The 16,574-nt window shown below is 35.6% G+C and overlaps 1 protein-coding gene across 1 annotated transcript; it reads right to left on the minus strand.

The window, feature by feature from the left end:
* Window positions 1-2,258: 2,258 nt before the first annotated feature.
* LOC133515980 (guanine nucleotide-binding protein subunit beta-2) lies at window positions 2,259-14,669 on the minus strand. Its single transcript, XM_061848637.1, has 9 exons — window positions 14,503-14,669; window positions 14,283-14,428; window positions 12,640-12,773; window positions 11,799-11,964; window positions 11,013-11,098; window positions 10,690-10,805; window positions 9,066-9,192; window positions 3,239-3,325; window positions 2,259-2,573 (listed from the first exon to the last, which is right to left on the minus strand). The coding sequence occupies exons 1-9, from the start codon at window positions 14,572-14,574 to the stop codon at window positions 2,467-2,469; spliced, it is 1,041 nt and encodes a 346-aa protein (XP_061704621.1). The 5' UTR covers window positions 14,575-14,669; the 3' UTR covers window positions 2,259-2,466.
* Window positions 14,670-16,574: the final 1,905 nt, after the last annotated feature.

The following is a 16,574-nucleotide window of genomic DNA, read 5'->3' on the forward strand; positions in this document are numbered from 1 at the left end:
TCAAACATTTTTCTGTCCCGATCCGGTAGACCGAATGTCGGATTTTTCCGGAGGTCACCGGACCGCCCCCTGTACGACCGTACCAAACTCGAATCCCCCCCGCGCCTCCTTCCGGGAGAACAATTCGTGTCAATTAATGTTCGGGCTGCAGCTTTATATAATATAGATATAGATAGAAGTAGAAACACGCAGAGAAGTTACTGATTCCCCCCCTCCACCACTTTTATCCACATTTTTAGTTTTTATAAATTTTCATGAAAACTGAAAGCTACAAAATGACCAAGAGAAGATAAAATTCTAAAAAAAAAAAAAAAAAAAATTCTCTACAATACTGTATTTGGAATTATATGATTTTTAAATTATACTTAATATCTCCTTCTAATATCCCCGTAATACTACTCGTATACTCGTATTTCCCTCCGGTGACTAGTGGGGTGAGGTAAGTAAATACAGTGGGGTGGGGTAAGTAAATGCAGGGTAGTGGGTATGTGGGTACTTTTGTCTCAGGTGATGAACAATGTTGTCACGATTGTTCCTCAGGTCTAATAAAGCTGAATTAGCCCGGTAGCCATGTATCGTTTGTGACTACCCCCCAAAAAGAGGAGGGAAAGGGTCGGATCCCCAGGTCCAATCTACATTCTACACTATATTCCTTCATGTTTTAGCAACTAGGGCAAGTTACATATTATTTTCGTATAATTTAGGGACAAGGAAATCATTTTTGAATCGTTATACCTTTTCATTAAAAAAAAACAGATTTATGCAAAAAAAAAAAAAATTGTAAATTGTTGTGACAATTTTCACACTGTGACAATCACAGTGTGGCAATTTGCACTTATTTTTTTTTTTAGATTTTAGCCCATTTATTCGTTATTCTTCAAAGTATCACTACAAAGCAGGTACTCTTATTTTTTTGTTAATAAAATAATAATTTGTAATGCTTGGTGGTGAGGACTTACATATAATAGGCAAATAAAATAATTAAAAATGTTTTAAAAAATTGAGTTTGGCTTTTTAAAAGTATTCATACAATGTTTTAATGCTTGATCCATGCGGTTTTGCCCATTTTTGCTACAAATCTGTCGTTTATTTTTTCATACAAACTTTCAAAATCGCAAATATTATAAAGAGATGTTAAGCATAATTTGAAAACTATAAGTCTTAGCAATATAGTTCCAAAGATAATATTGTAGAGAATTTAATGGAAAATATACTTCTCCCTGACATTTTTATTGTAGTTAGCTTTCACAGTTTTCATCAAAAATGTAAGGTTAATCGTTTAGTCCATTTTTCATCTAGCATCCTCGCGATGTGGCCTGCTCACTGCTATTTGAGTCTCAGAGAGTGTTCGAGAGCGTCAATTACTTAAGTTTTTTATTTTATACTTTTGTGACGTACTTTATCTATTAACCTAACTTTCAATTTTTTTCTTTCGTTTTCCCTTTGACATGCTCTAATCTTGTGTTTAATGTAGCTTGTATATTTCCATACTTAACAACCGCAGTTAAGTGTGTGAAGGAAACACGAATCCAGTACTTTTATTTTTGAATGTAGTGGCAGGGCGCTCAGATGTATATTTGCCATACTTCAGAACTTGTTCCATATTTTATTTACCCGTCTCTCTACTTCTTCGGTGTTTTTATCAGGTCTGAAAATTATCTGTTTCCCTATATATTACACTCTTTTCCATAGTCTATCTTAATGTATTGTATTATATAAATTACGATTTTAGACAATATAGACATAAAGACCCATATGTATAGTGAAGAGTAATCTAAAGCTCGTTAGTACCGACTAACGAGCGCGCAGCAGTAATCTTAAACATTTAGAAGCACCATGCTTTTAACAATACGCTGTTGTTGGTATAAAGTGAAATTGTTATTTCATCGCCTTAATTTTTTTCGTCAATCTATCGCATGTATGACAGCATTTGATTGTACGATTTTCGGTATGTCATCATCATCATCATCATCACAGGCCTTTGCGTCTATTGCAGACGATTTAAGCATTGCTGTTTAGACAACGGGTTTGGTGACTGTGGAGGCCGATGCGTGAGCGGCACGACGTTATTAATATTCTACTTTATTTCTAGTACTTAGAATTCATAATAGTCTTTTGTCATTAGTCGGTTATGTAGAATTTATTTGATTTTGACGGATAGAATTTGACCTTACCGTATTTAAGGTTAAAATGTCTGTATATTATTATATGGCAACTATCGTGATGAGTAGACCTAAAGAACATTAAAACTAACGATATAAGTACCTCGTAAAATTTTATTACAGCTAAGTATTATATTAGTATATTATTACAGTTCAGTAATAGGGACATTCTAAGGTGCAAGCTACGCCGTACTTCTCATTAACAAACTTGAGTATTACTGAGGTAACAGTTAAGTTTATGCGATTGTTGCATAAAGTTCCTCAGCTAATGAACTGGAAATATTCTTAATCAAGAGACAGCGCCTCAGCCCCAAACCCTGACACTTTGGTCCCACGAGCAACTGGCCATTGCGACGCCGTTGGGAGCTATCGAGATTGACGTCACGCGGTTCTCGTGACCGGTCAACGTTCCTGCAAAATCAAAATAAAATATTAATAATAAACTTTTTTAGTACTTATACTGTTTGCTTAGGTCGAAGCCTACTATACTCACTGCAGTTATAACAACATGATGTATGGTAGGGTCGTCTCTCTTTCATTGGTCTACAAAAAAGTCTATCGTCGTAAAGTATAAAGTCGTCTATCTTTTAAGGAAAATTTACTATAACTATACCCCTTCATAACATCTAGAAAAAGGTCACTTAATATGTGGTATTTGCTAAGCTATTTATATGGATAGAGTATTAATAATTGTCAAATTAAATACCTTAGTTATAACCAATGGTACCTTACACCATAAAATTTATATGAAAATCTTAGAAGTTATCGTAAATTAGAAATTCCATTTCGTGCATATAATTTGTACGAAATGATAAAGACGGTAACCTTTGTTAGTGCCAAATTTTACCACCGCTGCGATTGCTTTACTATACGCGCCCACCATGCACTTCGCACGTACCCAATTTGGCGACAGTTTTCTGCGGGTATCGTAAGAAGGGGGTAAGTACAATATTGAGATATTTGAGATAGAGAGTCTGCGTCACTGCAAGACGTAACCGCATAACCCATTTACACAAAACTTTCTTAATAGAAGAATAGATTAGAACTCTAAATATTAAAACGCAAGGAATCCTTACCCGTGTGTGAAACTTTTAACGTGTCCCAGGAATGCACGGTGTTGTCGTCGGAGCCAGCCAGCAAATACCTCCCGCTGGGGGAAAGGCCTATGACAGAAACACTTTTCTTTAGGGACAAATATCTGTAGAGGTATCCATTATCTTTATACCTTGAACCCTCATCTTTACCCTTTGAAGAGTACCGTTCTGGTCTTGATGAACTTCTAATTCATTAAATGGTACGTTTATAAATACAAATACTTGGTTTGCAGATGAAAATGACAAAAAAACGCTATATGTATCTAGGGATTGCAAACCGGATTGATTTTCAATCCGGCCGGATCCGGCCGGATTTTGGCCATAACCCGGCCGGATCCGGCCGGACCGGATCCGGTTTGATATAGGGATATTGAAGTTAATTAAATGGCATACTTTTCTAGTTTTTTGCATAATACGTATTCCTAAATCTATAATTTAAGTTAATAAATAACTTCTTAACAATAAAATAGAACTTAGTAGTAAAAAGTGTGACTCTGTCAATATCACTTTAAAAACAAAATATGAAATCGGTCATTTATTATATTTAACCATTCACAAGTGCTCAAATTTTCGTTTACAATTGTAAATATGATTAGTTTCCAAAGCCTGGTAATGGGATGTGGGATGGGAATTGGAACTCCTTGAAAGGACAAGTTTTCGTAACTGTTGTTTGATTGAATTCTTTGTTACGTTGACATCCATTCCAGTAAGAAAATAAGATATTTTACTATTAACCAAAATGATATTAAATTTGCCCTCATTTTTTTCCCGAGAAAGTAGGAGACTGTATGATTTAAAATTAACTTTTTCTTAATTTACAGATAAAGATAGTTTATTAAACAATAATATATAATGCGCTTATGAAACAGAAAACTATATTGTTCAAATTATAGGGAATGGAGCACGACACGACGATCTCATGCGAAAAATAATAGTGTAGGATTGAAATCCATCGCGGAAAGAGACTCTCTAAGAATAGTTACATGGATCAAATAAAGAATTGGCTAGACGTAGAGTAGCATGTACCAGGAGCTGAAGGAAATTGCATAAGATTGGATGAAATTATAAATACAAAAGATTCTATCGTAAATTTGAATAGAAAATAGCCAATATTTTATATATATATATATATATATATATATATATATAAATATCTGAGCAAAATATCTGAAAAAAAAAACTGAGCAAACTAAAGATTATCAATGTTATCTTATATTCATTCACAAATATAACACATATTGATTAGCCCAACTCTAGTCGGTTGAGTACCGCCGACTTAATCCTGCTCATTTGTTTACTTTTAATCTTCTATCACAACATTAACCTTCTCTTTAGAATAAATTACAAATGCCTTCCATAGCATCTCCATTCTTTTATTTTTCCTTCTATAACAGTATTTATGTAATCGTCATATCGTGCCACCAACATGAAAGGCAACTTCTGTTCCCAGTCATCGTCATATATATTTTTATTTAACTAAATTTAAACTTTTTCATTCGTTTTACTCTCTGTTCAACTTCATACCTCTCATCCGTCGCCTTTTCCTTATCTAAAACGCACAGTGCGTGCTGTATTTAGGCGTTTTTTTATTTTACCGGATCCGGTCCGGATCCGGCGATTTTTACCGGATCCGGTAGCTCCTGAAAAGTGCCGGATCCGGCCGGATTACCGGATCCGCCGGACCGGATTGCAATCCCTATATGTATCCTATGGGTTTTGCGGATTTCCCTGAATTCCTCATGGATCCCATCCTCATTACTGTGTATGCTGCTTGCCAATTTTGGCCGAACGCTTATTAGAATTGAAAATATTGAATATTAACCATTACAAATTGAACCGTAAACCGTATCGGACGGTTAAAATTTACGGTTCAATTTGTAATGGTTTATTTTCAATTCAAATTAACGTTCGGCCAACACTGATGCTTGCAACTTGCAATAAGGTCGCATCTCAAAATTTGTGACTATTAGAGATTAAATCTTAATTAAAAATAGGTAAAGGTAGGTATTGTAAGCGCTATACGACTGGATTTTTTTTTTTAATTGGACCAATCGGATACTATGTATATGTATACTTTTAAATTTTAATAAGTTATGCCAATCTTGCACAACTTTGAGGTTGACTCATATTATAAATTCGGTTAAATTTATAAAAGCTTACCTGTATTAGAAATAAAAATGTAAGCAGAAACTTGTTTCTATAATTATCACACAAAACTTGTGTCTCAAGTTAATCGAGTTCTAGAAGAGTCATAATTAATTACCATAAGACGTTTAGGCACCAACAATCGTTCTCGTAATTGTCAAAATAATTAACTGACCATTCGTAAACCGTATTGCAACCATATAAGATGGCTATACTGTTTATGAAGTTTCTATTTTCAACTGACATAAATGATCAATTAGTGTTACATACAATAATAACTAAAGAGGAAAACCTGGGGAATCCACTTTTGTATGTACTTATTGCAGGTAAAACATTACAGGTAAATCAGACTAGCTATGGTATTACCTATGAATGGGTTTGCGGTTTTCTCCCGACACACTAAAGGTTACTAACCTAAGCTACTCACTCCTTCTCGACCAGGTACTTACCTACCAGAAAGATTACGTCATTGTAAGGAAACTAAAATCTTCTTCCTTGTTTAGTTTTTTATTTATTCATATATTTTATATATGAAGGTTAGCAAATTTAGCAATACGGCATACGCGATCCGATCCGGATGCTTAATGGCATATTTATCCTTGCCACATTTGAAGAACGCAAAACCCCTGTACGGTGAACACCAGTTTTGACATTGACTTATTAGCTCACGACGTTGCACTAATATGCGAATAGGTACGAGCGAGATGCTTAGAATAGTATTTTGTAAAATCGTGATACCTATACCTAGGTAATAGAGAGTTTTTCAGTCGAGTACCGTGTTTAGGCAACGAAGCTTGCCGAGTTGCCTAAGTAAGGTACGAGTTATCTAAAATAATACTTTTTTACTATAAAATCTAAATAGTGAATGAAAATTGATAAGTATCTCAACAAAAATGTAGATATAGGTATATAAACGCGCGACTCCCGTCCCGCGCTCCGCGCCCCGCGCACGTTTAGCCTTCTATGGGAGCGCGGCGGCACGTGATTGGTATTTTTTTTAGGGTTCCCGTACCAAAAAGGTACATAAGGAACCCTTATGGTGGGACGGTCCGTTCGTCTGTCTGTCACATCGCTAAATATCTCGTTCTATCGAATTGAAATTTGGAATAGTTAGGTATGCACAACGCTAACCCAGTCACATTAAAAGTATTTTCTTTTTAATAACTATGGAAAATGCTCTTAATGAACAGGGGCCAAATTTCAAAGTGTAGTGACTTGATCAATTGGGATACTCATATCATTTGAAAGAGCTAAAATTGAACATTCCAAAACAATTTTTTATTACTTTTCATTGTACAAATATAATGATTTATGAAGGAAAACGTGAAAAAATACCTCCCCCCCCTTATCACCGAAGTTTACAGATGAAAAATTATGAAATTTTTACATAATATCAAAATTACAATAAATTTTATAGGAAAAATATAATCAGATCTCTATCTTGTCAACTTTATTTTTATTGACAAAAAACATTTCCGAATTCAGTTTGCAATTTAACCAACTTCATGTATTTATTACACTTGAAATTTCTATGAGATTACATTAAAGACTACCTAACCTTTCAAATAAAAAATACAATTTTTGAAATCGGTTCACATGACAGAATAATCCTCGAAAAACCAACATAATTGGGTGCTTTCTATGTATTTAAGTATTTATAAATATTTATATATTATATACACTGTTATTGAAATCCGTTAACTTCGGGGCATGAGTAAGTATGTTTAAGGAAACTAAATGGCATGGGTAATTTAAAAAAATGTATTAACTCGTACTAAACACGAATCAATATGAAAACAGGCCCTAAGGCAAGTGTACACGCTCGTAGGGGCCTTATAAGATAAAAATAAATTATAGATTATCTCCGAAAAAGAGTTAATTAGAATACCGGTGTCTTTGAGAAAGTTACTTAATTTAAGCTCAGGAATGTACCCTTGAAATTAACGGAAAAAAACACGGTGTATATCGTTGTCTAAGTACCCTCAAAACAAGCCTTATTGATCTTACTGTGCGACTTAGTCAATTTGTGTAATAATGTCCTATAATATTTATTTAAATATTTATTATTTATTTAATTGAATCGCGCAAATTAGATAATTTGCCGATAGATGGCACTGGACACAATTATACTTAGTATAGATACTTCTAATCAAAAGTCTTTCGCCTTTTTAATTATACGAGATAATTGAAAGTTTGTTCGGAACCCTCGGTGCGCGAGTAAAACATACTCGCACTGGGGGCGATTTTTGAATTTCGAGCGCTCGATTTCGTCACTCGAAAATCTGTAGAAAACGGCGAAATGATATTTTTGAAGTAGAAATTGGGAATCCAGTGGAATTTACCACTTGTTTTCAATTCTATTAGTGGAATTTACGAGTAAATGCCTAGTAGTGGAGCTATTATAAAGGGAGAACACGAAATCGAGTGATCGAAATTCAAAAATCGTTCCCCTGGGCCGGTTTTTTAGGGTTCTGTACCCAAAGGGTATAACGGGACCCTATTACTAAGACTCCGCTGTCCGTCCGTCCGTCTGTCACCAGGCTGTATCTCATGAACCGACAGACAGCTATATATATAGCTAGACAGTTGAAATTTTCACAGATGTATTATTTCTGTTGCCGCTATAACAACAAATACTAAAAAGTACGGAACCCTCGGTGGGCGAGTCCGGCTCGCACTTGTCCGGTTTTTTTTTATAGTTGACTACAGCGTATCAAAAGGAATCTTATAGTTGAGATCGGGCCAATACACGAAAAGTAGGTACGTAATTATAGTTTGTATATGAAATCTTAATTCAATAATTTAATTACAGTCGACGAGTAGAAAAATTAAGTTACGTAGACATGAGCAAATGTTAATGTGAAAACTGGAAGTAGTGGTACTTGTTGTATATAAACTTAAAAATCGACTCTATCAAATATTTAGGTTGATTTTAAGTCTAGGACTAATACGGGAGTACAAACTAGTTTATAATGTAATCATTAATAATTAACTAACAAATAAACATAACTCAACTGGAACGGCAGGGCGGTCCCCCTTTTGATTCAGTTGTAGGTAGGTAATTTGTAATTTATATACCATTTGTTTCTTTAAATTTTTATTAATATCAAAAAATAAATAGATTTATTGAAATAATATTTGTGTGCCTACATATTATCAACCATAAAAAATATGACTCGTTCTTATATCTGCAAATTAAGCTAGGGTTAGACGTACTTTCAGATACTTTTCTTTTAGAACTATAATTGCCGATAATTTGTTTCTTGATTGGTTCTAGCTAGATTCTCAATGTGTGCTTCACGGAAGTGAAGGTAAAGAGTTCTATAATATCTTTTGAAGTTGTTTGCTGGAAAGTTTATAAATTAAAAACCAGCGCTAGTGAAGCGTTGAAAAACAGCCCTACGGCAGCGGTCTCAAACGCTTGTTGTTTAGTTTTAAAATGAATAATACGTATTTATGAAGCTTTGTCTGATCGCATCTAGTAATACTGTCTATCAAAGACAGCGGACCATTCGCTGTGGATGTCAAAAAGTCGAACTGTTATTATTGTACTCTGGTGCAGACTCGAATGTATATGTCTTTAGTTTATGAATACAAAACTCATGCTCAACGAGGAGATAACGACTTGATTACATTAAATGATCGATTTAAAGGTTTGACTGACCGCAGCTGGTGAAGCCGCTAGCGCCCGGGGGCGTGTAGTGGCCTATCTGCTGGTCACTGCGGATGTCGAAGAGCCGCGCAGTTTTGTCCTCAGAAGCAGTTGCGAACGCTTGTCCGCTGGCGTGGAACTGAAACAAAATAGGTAAATAGTTTTTTTTAAAGATGTAACTAGGTTAAGATCTTATTTTTTAAATGATAAATATTTAATATTATTTATTTGGATTCGATTAAATTTGAGCCTTTTTTTGTTGGCACACTTAGTTAATTGTTTGTACGCAAATAAATAACTTTTGTAATGTTTTACAGGTAGGTAGTATTTTCTCTCGGTGTTGTCTCTGTCCACTCAGAGGATTGATATCGCTATTTCCAGAGTTAAACTACATTCCAGATTTGACGTAAAAGAGTTTAGACGAGAACCACGTAGTGATTATATGCTCTTTGACGAGAACGTCAATGTATTTAGCAATATGGCCATCAGACTTTATTTAGGCACTAAAATACAAAAATACATTATACTAAAAGGGTGTGCTCGTATGAAGCTAAACAGTCTTGCCTATGGCCTTTGGCGTTTAACGAAGTATACAAGCCAAAAAACAGCCACCCAAGCGTATCATGGCTACGTGGCATCTAGTCTACGCCCGATATGGTACGTGATATGGTATAACTGTATGGGGTAACGGGTCAAATATAAATGAATTGTTTATACTTAGCTCGGAAGCAGTGTATACGCGCGATTTGTGGTGTTTTGGTAATAACTACAGTATTCAAAAAACTAAATCTGCTAACTGTAACTTGTTTATATATATTTGAAATGTGTGTATTTGTAAACTGCAATCGAAATCTATATACATAAAAATGGCGAAATATGTAACTTTAATACGCGATACCCTAACAAATTCCAATATGTCCGTGAGCATACACGAGTCTATATAGGAAAAATTGTTATCCTATTAGTATACGTTTATTTAACAAACTACCAGATACTATTAAAAACCTACATTTCAATTATCTAGGAGACGTTTATTTCTGTGGCTTAATGAACAGACTTTGAACTTAATAAATGAATATCTGGACAATTAATGTATTATACACAGTGTAACACGAGGAACCCGAAAGATTCTAACCACGCACTTCTGAGGCCAAAAGCAGAAAAAAATGTTTTATGAATTTACGTAAATTTCGCCAAAAAAGGCGGTTTTGCTAAGATGACTTGTCACTTTTTGATCTCTATCAATAAGGATATTTAGACTACGTCCCATAATGGCATTATCGCCATCAAAAAAGCGTTTTCCACTAAGTTACAATAAGAAGTTGTTTTTTTTTTAATTGGTATAAACTCTGAAACTAGGCGAAATCCAGAAAAGTTTTAATGTCATTTCAATTAATTTGTATAAAACATATAATTTGTTTTTAAAATTTGTTATTTTGTATAATTAACATACATATATTGTTATGTAAATATGAATTAATTATAGGCATTATTTAAGTGCATGTTTAGTATTTTTTATTGCATGTTACTATGTGGCAATAGAGCGTGGCTCAGTTAACTATGCACTGCACCATCCTATGTATACCCTATCTTTCGCAAATAAATGATTTATGACTTATCATAACTTGGAACTTACGCAAACACTATTAACGTCAGCATCATGACCGAAGAACGTTTGTTTAGCTTTGTCATCTCTGATATCCCAAAGTTTGCACGTCTTGTCCACGGAACCGGTGACGTAGGTATTCATGTCTGGAATAATCGATAGCCATTTGATAACCTTAAATTGACAGCGGTCGCAATGCAAAATTTCTGTATGTCTTGCATATTGTTTTAAACAAAATATACTCGACGTCCGTTTCCATACATAAATCATAATATAAATAATAACTGGATGTACAAAAAGCAACCTAGTTCCTCGGTTAGTATATACTTAACTATGTATAGTTAAATACGCACCTGGTGCTAAAGAGATGCTGACCACGTCACCTGCATGAGCATCGAATTCCTTATCCCTTTTACCCGTTTCCAAATCCCAAATACATCTGAAACACATAATAACGGGAAGTGCCTGAAATATATCTAGTTCAATTGTTGCTGATGTATGACGTAACTGCTTGCCTAGAAAATAAAATCAGGCACGTAGCAGGGATTTTAATATCATTTCATTAATTAATTTAATTTTCCGTGTCGTACAGAGTTAGAGGTTTGTATTTGTTTAATCTTTATTGGGAAAAATAAAGAAAAAAAAAACATTTTTAATAGCCTCTTAATTTTTCATTTTTGTTTACTTTTATTATTCGTTGTTGTAGCGGCAATATAAATAATACTCTGTGTGAATATCAACCATATAATTATTACGGGTATACGGGTTATAAAAAAGATAGAGTCCATTACGAGTAACTACATTTTTTTGTACATTGAGGGGCTTCACCTTCTTTCCGTTCATAATTTTATTTTTTATATTTATTGTTGAGGCGGAAATAGAAACACACTGAGAAAATGTTAACTGTGACTTGCTGTCACCTAGTACGGTTCTAAAGCATAGTAGGAGAACCTTACAATTATATAAAGTAAAAATCCTAATTCACAACCGTAAGGCCGTCTTCACATTGCATGCGGATCCGCTCGCCGCTCACGTGTGCGAGCGGGATATCGCTTTATACGACCATTGCGCTGTCTCACTTACACACACACCGGAGCGGCGTGCGCATCCGCATCAGTATGATCACCACACATTCTTACATTTTCATGTCGCCGGAGCCCGTGAGGATATGCTTGTCGTCGAGGAAGCGGCAGCTGCTGAGGAAGCCCTCGTAGCCTGCCAGCTCGCGAACCATCTTGGCCGCGCCCGTGGCGTCGCGATTGTTCACGTCGTAAACCGTGCACATGTTGTCCATGCCGCCACATGCTGGAAAACGTTACAAACATTCTTTAACTGAGCGAGCACGAAGCGTCACTGTTTCGGCTTTGGCAAAAATGCTTTCGTATCTTCGTCTGTTCTCTTTTAACTGTCATGTTTATAAGCAGAGTCGTAAAATTTTTGAGCAGCTCCGGTACCATGGCCTCATTTTTATCACCTGTCATGTCTTGCGTCACTTTCGCACTCACATAAATGTTAGAACGTGACAGGCATGGTGACACATGATAAAGACCCGACCATCTTAGCACCACAGCAGCGGTAGCCTGGTTCCATTTTTATCACCTGTCACTATGCCCGTCACTTTCGCGCTTACATACTTGTTAGAACATGACAGGCATTGTGACAAATGATAAAGAGCCGATTTAGCATCACGATAAATTACATGATCTTCTTTATCGATTCAGTTTATGAAAAAAAAGTGATGTAGCCGTGCGGGTTTGTGAGATCTACAGCTCACTGAGCCACTAGTAAGCAGTATATTGTTAGCCAAGGGTTGAAAGTGGCTTATGTGGCCCAGAGCCTTTCAGCCGAGTAAAAATAAATGAAAATAAGAGACAATTTTACACAAAGAAAAACCCACAGCAAGCTCAATACAATATGGCTTGTTTTGTGTGTTGGTGGGTATAAAACCAAAATAATTCATGATATAAGTGAACGTCATACCGACAAAATTTCCCGAGGGCGCAAAGGCGACACTCATGACCCAAGCAGAGCGCAGTGGGATGACCTGCACTTTGTTGCCGCTCCAGGTGTCCCAGATTATGAGCTTGCCATCGAGCGAACCCGTTACGCAGTGTCTGCGGGAACATAAAATATATATATATATATATATATACATATCAATTTGTTGATCTATTCCTTCTTTATTTTAACAGGCTTTTTTACAAGCTTTTATATAACTGACCCTGTTAGTATGTATGTACGAGTATGTATGTACGAGTATGTATGTATGTATGGGTCAAATCATGGAAGCTAAATTTGACACACTTTCCGCTTTCCGATTCAACTATAATTTTTCATTCATATGTAAATCGGATGACAATGCAATATAAAGATCACATGAAGCTGATCTGATGATTTATACACCAGGTTGCCATGGGAACTCTAGGATAAAATAACGCAAACAAATTGTGTTTGGGGTTGTTAAAATTGTCTCGGTGAGTATTAGTAGCCTGTGAAAGAAATGTAGTCAGCAATAAAAGCTTATACAAAAAATAAATTTTATGCCAAAAACTTATGTAAATCAGCAATTTTACATCGTGCATCGTTCTGTTATTTTATGTATTATGCGATATTGTTAAGGTACTTTACTACCTACCTAAAATTATTTTGTATTAAGTATGTGCTGAGTAAATCGTAATATCGATGTATTTACAATTATAAGTGTAATATTTTAATAAATACACTCGATGAAAACACACATCTACTCGATGAAAGAGATGAGAGGAGAGAAACTGAAAAGAAACACAACACAAAATGTGCACATTGAGACCGCAGCCTTAGGCAATCATAAGGACTGGGACAATGCAAATGGCAAGCGATGACGTAAAACGTAAACGTCTCTCGCAGGAGAATTTGTAACTAGTTTTATACCTACCATTTATTCAGTAGGTTTCCTTATCTGATAACTTTAACTTCTCCGCTAACTTGCTAACGAATAACCTAATAATCACATAGTATTTTATACCTTGTCCAGATTTTAGATTTTACCATAAAATTTCCTACAAATTTGGTTATGTTTATTTTTACCCGGCGATCGATACTTTAGGAGCTACAGGATGTTTTAGTTAACAAAGAGACAAAAAAATAGACAGTATAAGACAACGTCGTTTTCCGTAATTGTTCATCATAACTCAAATTTTCTGTTTAGAATAAGCAAGTCACCTGCGGACCATAAATATATCAATTTACCCTGTATATACATATATATGTTATCAGTTTGAAAATACTGTACTACGGCGCTGCTGCTGCGCGACATAGGTATTTTTTTCAGGCCGATCGCTACCGTATCAAAGGCTAATGATCTTGAGAAGGGCTATTTAATTAAAATATTGCTTCGAATAAATTCTCAACTTAAGAGGGGGCTAACGTAAAACTGTAGTTTTTACATTGAATTCTTACACGTTTTAATCCCTAACATAAATAAAACAATTCGTCTACATTTATTTATACCTACTAGAGAAGACTTATTTATAAATATCGCTATGGCATTTTAGGGTACTACGATTGATTCATTGATTTGCACGATAAACATGAAACTGGGATGAGAAATAATTCTATCGCTTAGCGTACATAACTGTCGTCACCTGGAATCGCCGCTGTAGTGCACCGAGTTCACTTTATTGATGTGTCCTTTTAAGGTTTTCTTAGTGACGAGCCGTATCTTGGGCAAATCGGCCATGTCCCCGCATTTTTCAGTGAGTTTCGTGTCTGCTACTTTTTGTTGTGCCTCCTGGAAACAATTGTATGTATTAATGAATAATTGGTATTAAATATCGACGATTAGTTTTGAGTTAAAATAGTTACCTTAAGAGAAGCAATCAGATCGTTTAGCTCTTTCTTGAGAGCGGTGGTTTCAGGGTCCTCCTTCGGTGGCATTTTTTGGTTATAATATTAGCTTGCGTATCGAAACCGACGAGTGTTACAAGTCAGGTTGGCACTTGCTATGAGTCCTAGACATCGTTCCTGATGAATGCTCGTAATCTCGTTACTCTAATAGGATTATAGCTTAACTCCAGCGAAGCTTTACATGTGCCGACCCACTCCATTTTCTTGACTGTATTTATTGCTTAACACAGTTTACCATTTAATTCATGAATACATTTACTTAAGCACAAGCTTTGCTTAGTTTGGGGCTAGGTTACACAGATCGTAAGATTGTTCCAAAATATTTATGTAGGTAGTAATAAGATAAGTTAATAAGTATATCAATATTTGAGTCATTTCTGTCCAGCCCTAGAGCCCGGTTATAGGTATTAATATAACAATGTTAGTCTTATTGATTTCCAAATTTACCAAATGTTATAAACTGTTTGGTACTGAAGTACCCAGGTACTTACCTTATTATGGTATCAACAAAGTTACTACGCCCATTGTGTATTGCTGTGTTGCCTGCGATTAGAACCTGTGCTTGTGCATTCATAAGTAGGTAGGTACAAACTGCAAGAGTTTTAGAGTTACTAACTTAAGATTTATGTAAGTAACTTACGACTGCGTATACGCTTAAAAATAAATTTACGGTAAGTAACACTTGCATAAGTTCTGTGAGATTTACTTACTTATGTATTTACACTATACCTACTTACTGAAATTAAAGCCGCAACTACCATTCCATCGGAAAGTCAAAGCAGCAGCGTTATGCATACACATAGCCGATGTTTATTTTGTTGGGATAAATACGAAATGACAACTATTTATTATTTATTATAGGAGTTTGTGGGCCTTTGAGTGCCACTTCGACCAGGCAGTGATCTATTGTGAGAGCCCTTTAGAGTTCATTACTAATGCCCGTTGAATCTAGGAAATTCCTGTTTCTTTGGGCCGTAATGTTCTGTACCTCACAGGGTTGCAATACGTGCCGCCCTAAGTGGGTACTTCTTTTTGACATTAGTGGTCCACAGGAGCAGAGAATGTGCATTGCAGTCTCCTCTGACTCATGGCAGAACCTGCATGTCGCATCTTGTTTCTTTCCAATTTGAAACGTGTTTGTTCAACTTACAGTGTCCAGTCAATATTCTAGTCACCGCGCAGGTTTTGTGTCTTTTGAGCCCTAAAAGCTCCTTAGCAATTTTGCTGTTGACCCTTTGATTAGAGCTTTCGAGTATTCTTGTCCTTTGACGAACTGCCACCAATCGATTGCTCTTGTTTTTTCTAAGTTGCTGAGCAGAGTATACGCATCCCGTTTTGTGATTCCACAGAACGGTTCTGGGCCGACCAAGGGTGTGTCTGCGCCCTCTCTAGCAAGTTCGTCCGCTTCTTCGTTTCCATTAATCACAACTAGTCCCGAAGTTTATTTTTTAGGCAGGAAAATTTTACTACTACCGCGCGTAATTAGGAAGAAATTATGATATGCGTCTTACGTGGGTGTTTACATTTGCAATTTCACCATAAGTTACCCGAGTAAGTTACTTACGCGAGTAAAACTTACATGTCTGAACCCGGCCAAAGTACAAGTGGCGTCGAGCGATAAATAATCGACTAAAAGTAAGTGAATGACATGTTTTAAAATACCTACTCGTAATTTTAATACATAAACGAGTATAGGTATTGAAATCTTACGGGAGTTTTATAGTTAGAATACCTGTTCTAGAGATGTTCAATAATATTACAGATGTTTTAGCTAGGATGATAATGATAGTCTGTAGGGTAAGTATTAAAAAAACCTAAGGTGTACTTTATTTGAGTTGGTCCTATTGGTCCATCATATTACAGGTTAAAAAGATTGCGTTTACCTACCAACTTTACACGATAACCTTTTAATTAATTGATGATTATACCTAATTTAAGCTCGTGTATTTTACTAAACGCAGTACGCCACGACAAATGGCTGTTGGCTCTCACTCGAGTAAAGAAAATTGCGGCCCGTGACGTGACAACAG

This window comes from Cydia pomonella, chromosome 1, assembly GCF_033807575.1.
Source record: "Cydia pomonella isolate Wapato2018A chromosome 1, ilCydPomo1, whole genome shotgun sequence".
Classification (NCBI taxonomy): Eukaryota; Metazoa; Arthropoda; class Insecta; order Lepidoptera; family Tortricidae; genus Cydia; species Cydia pomonella.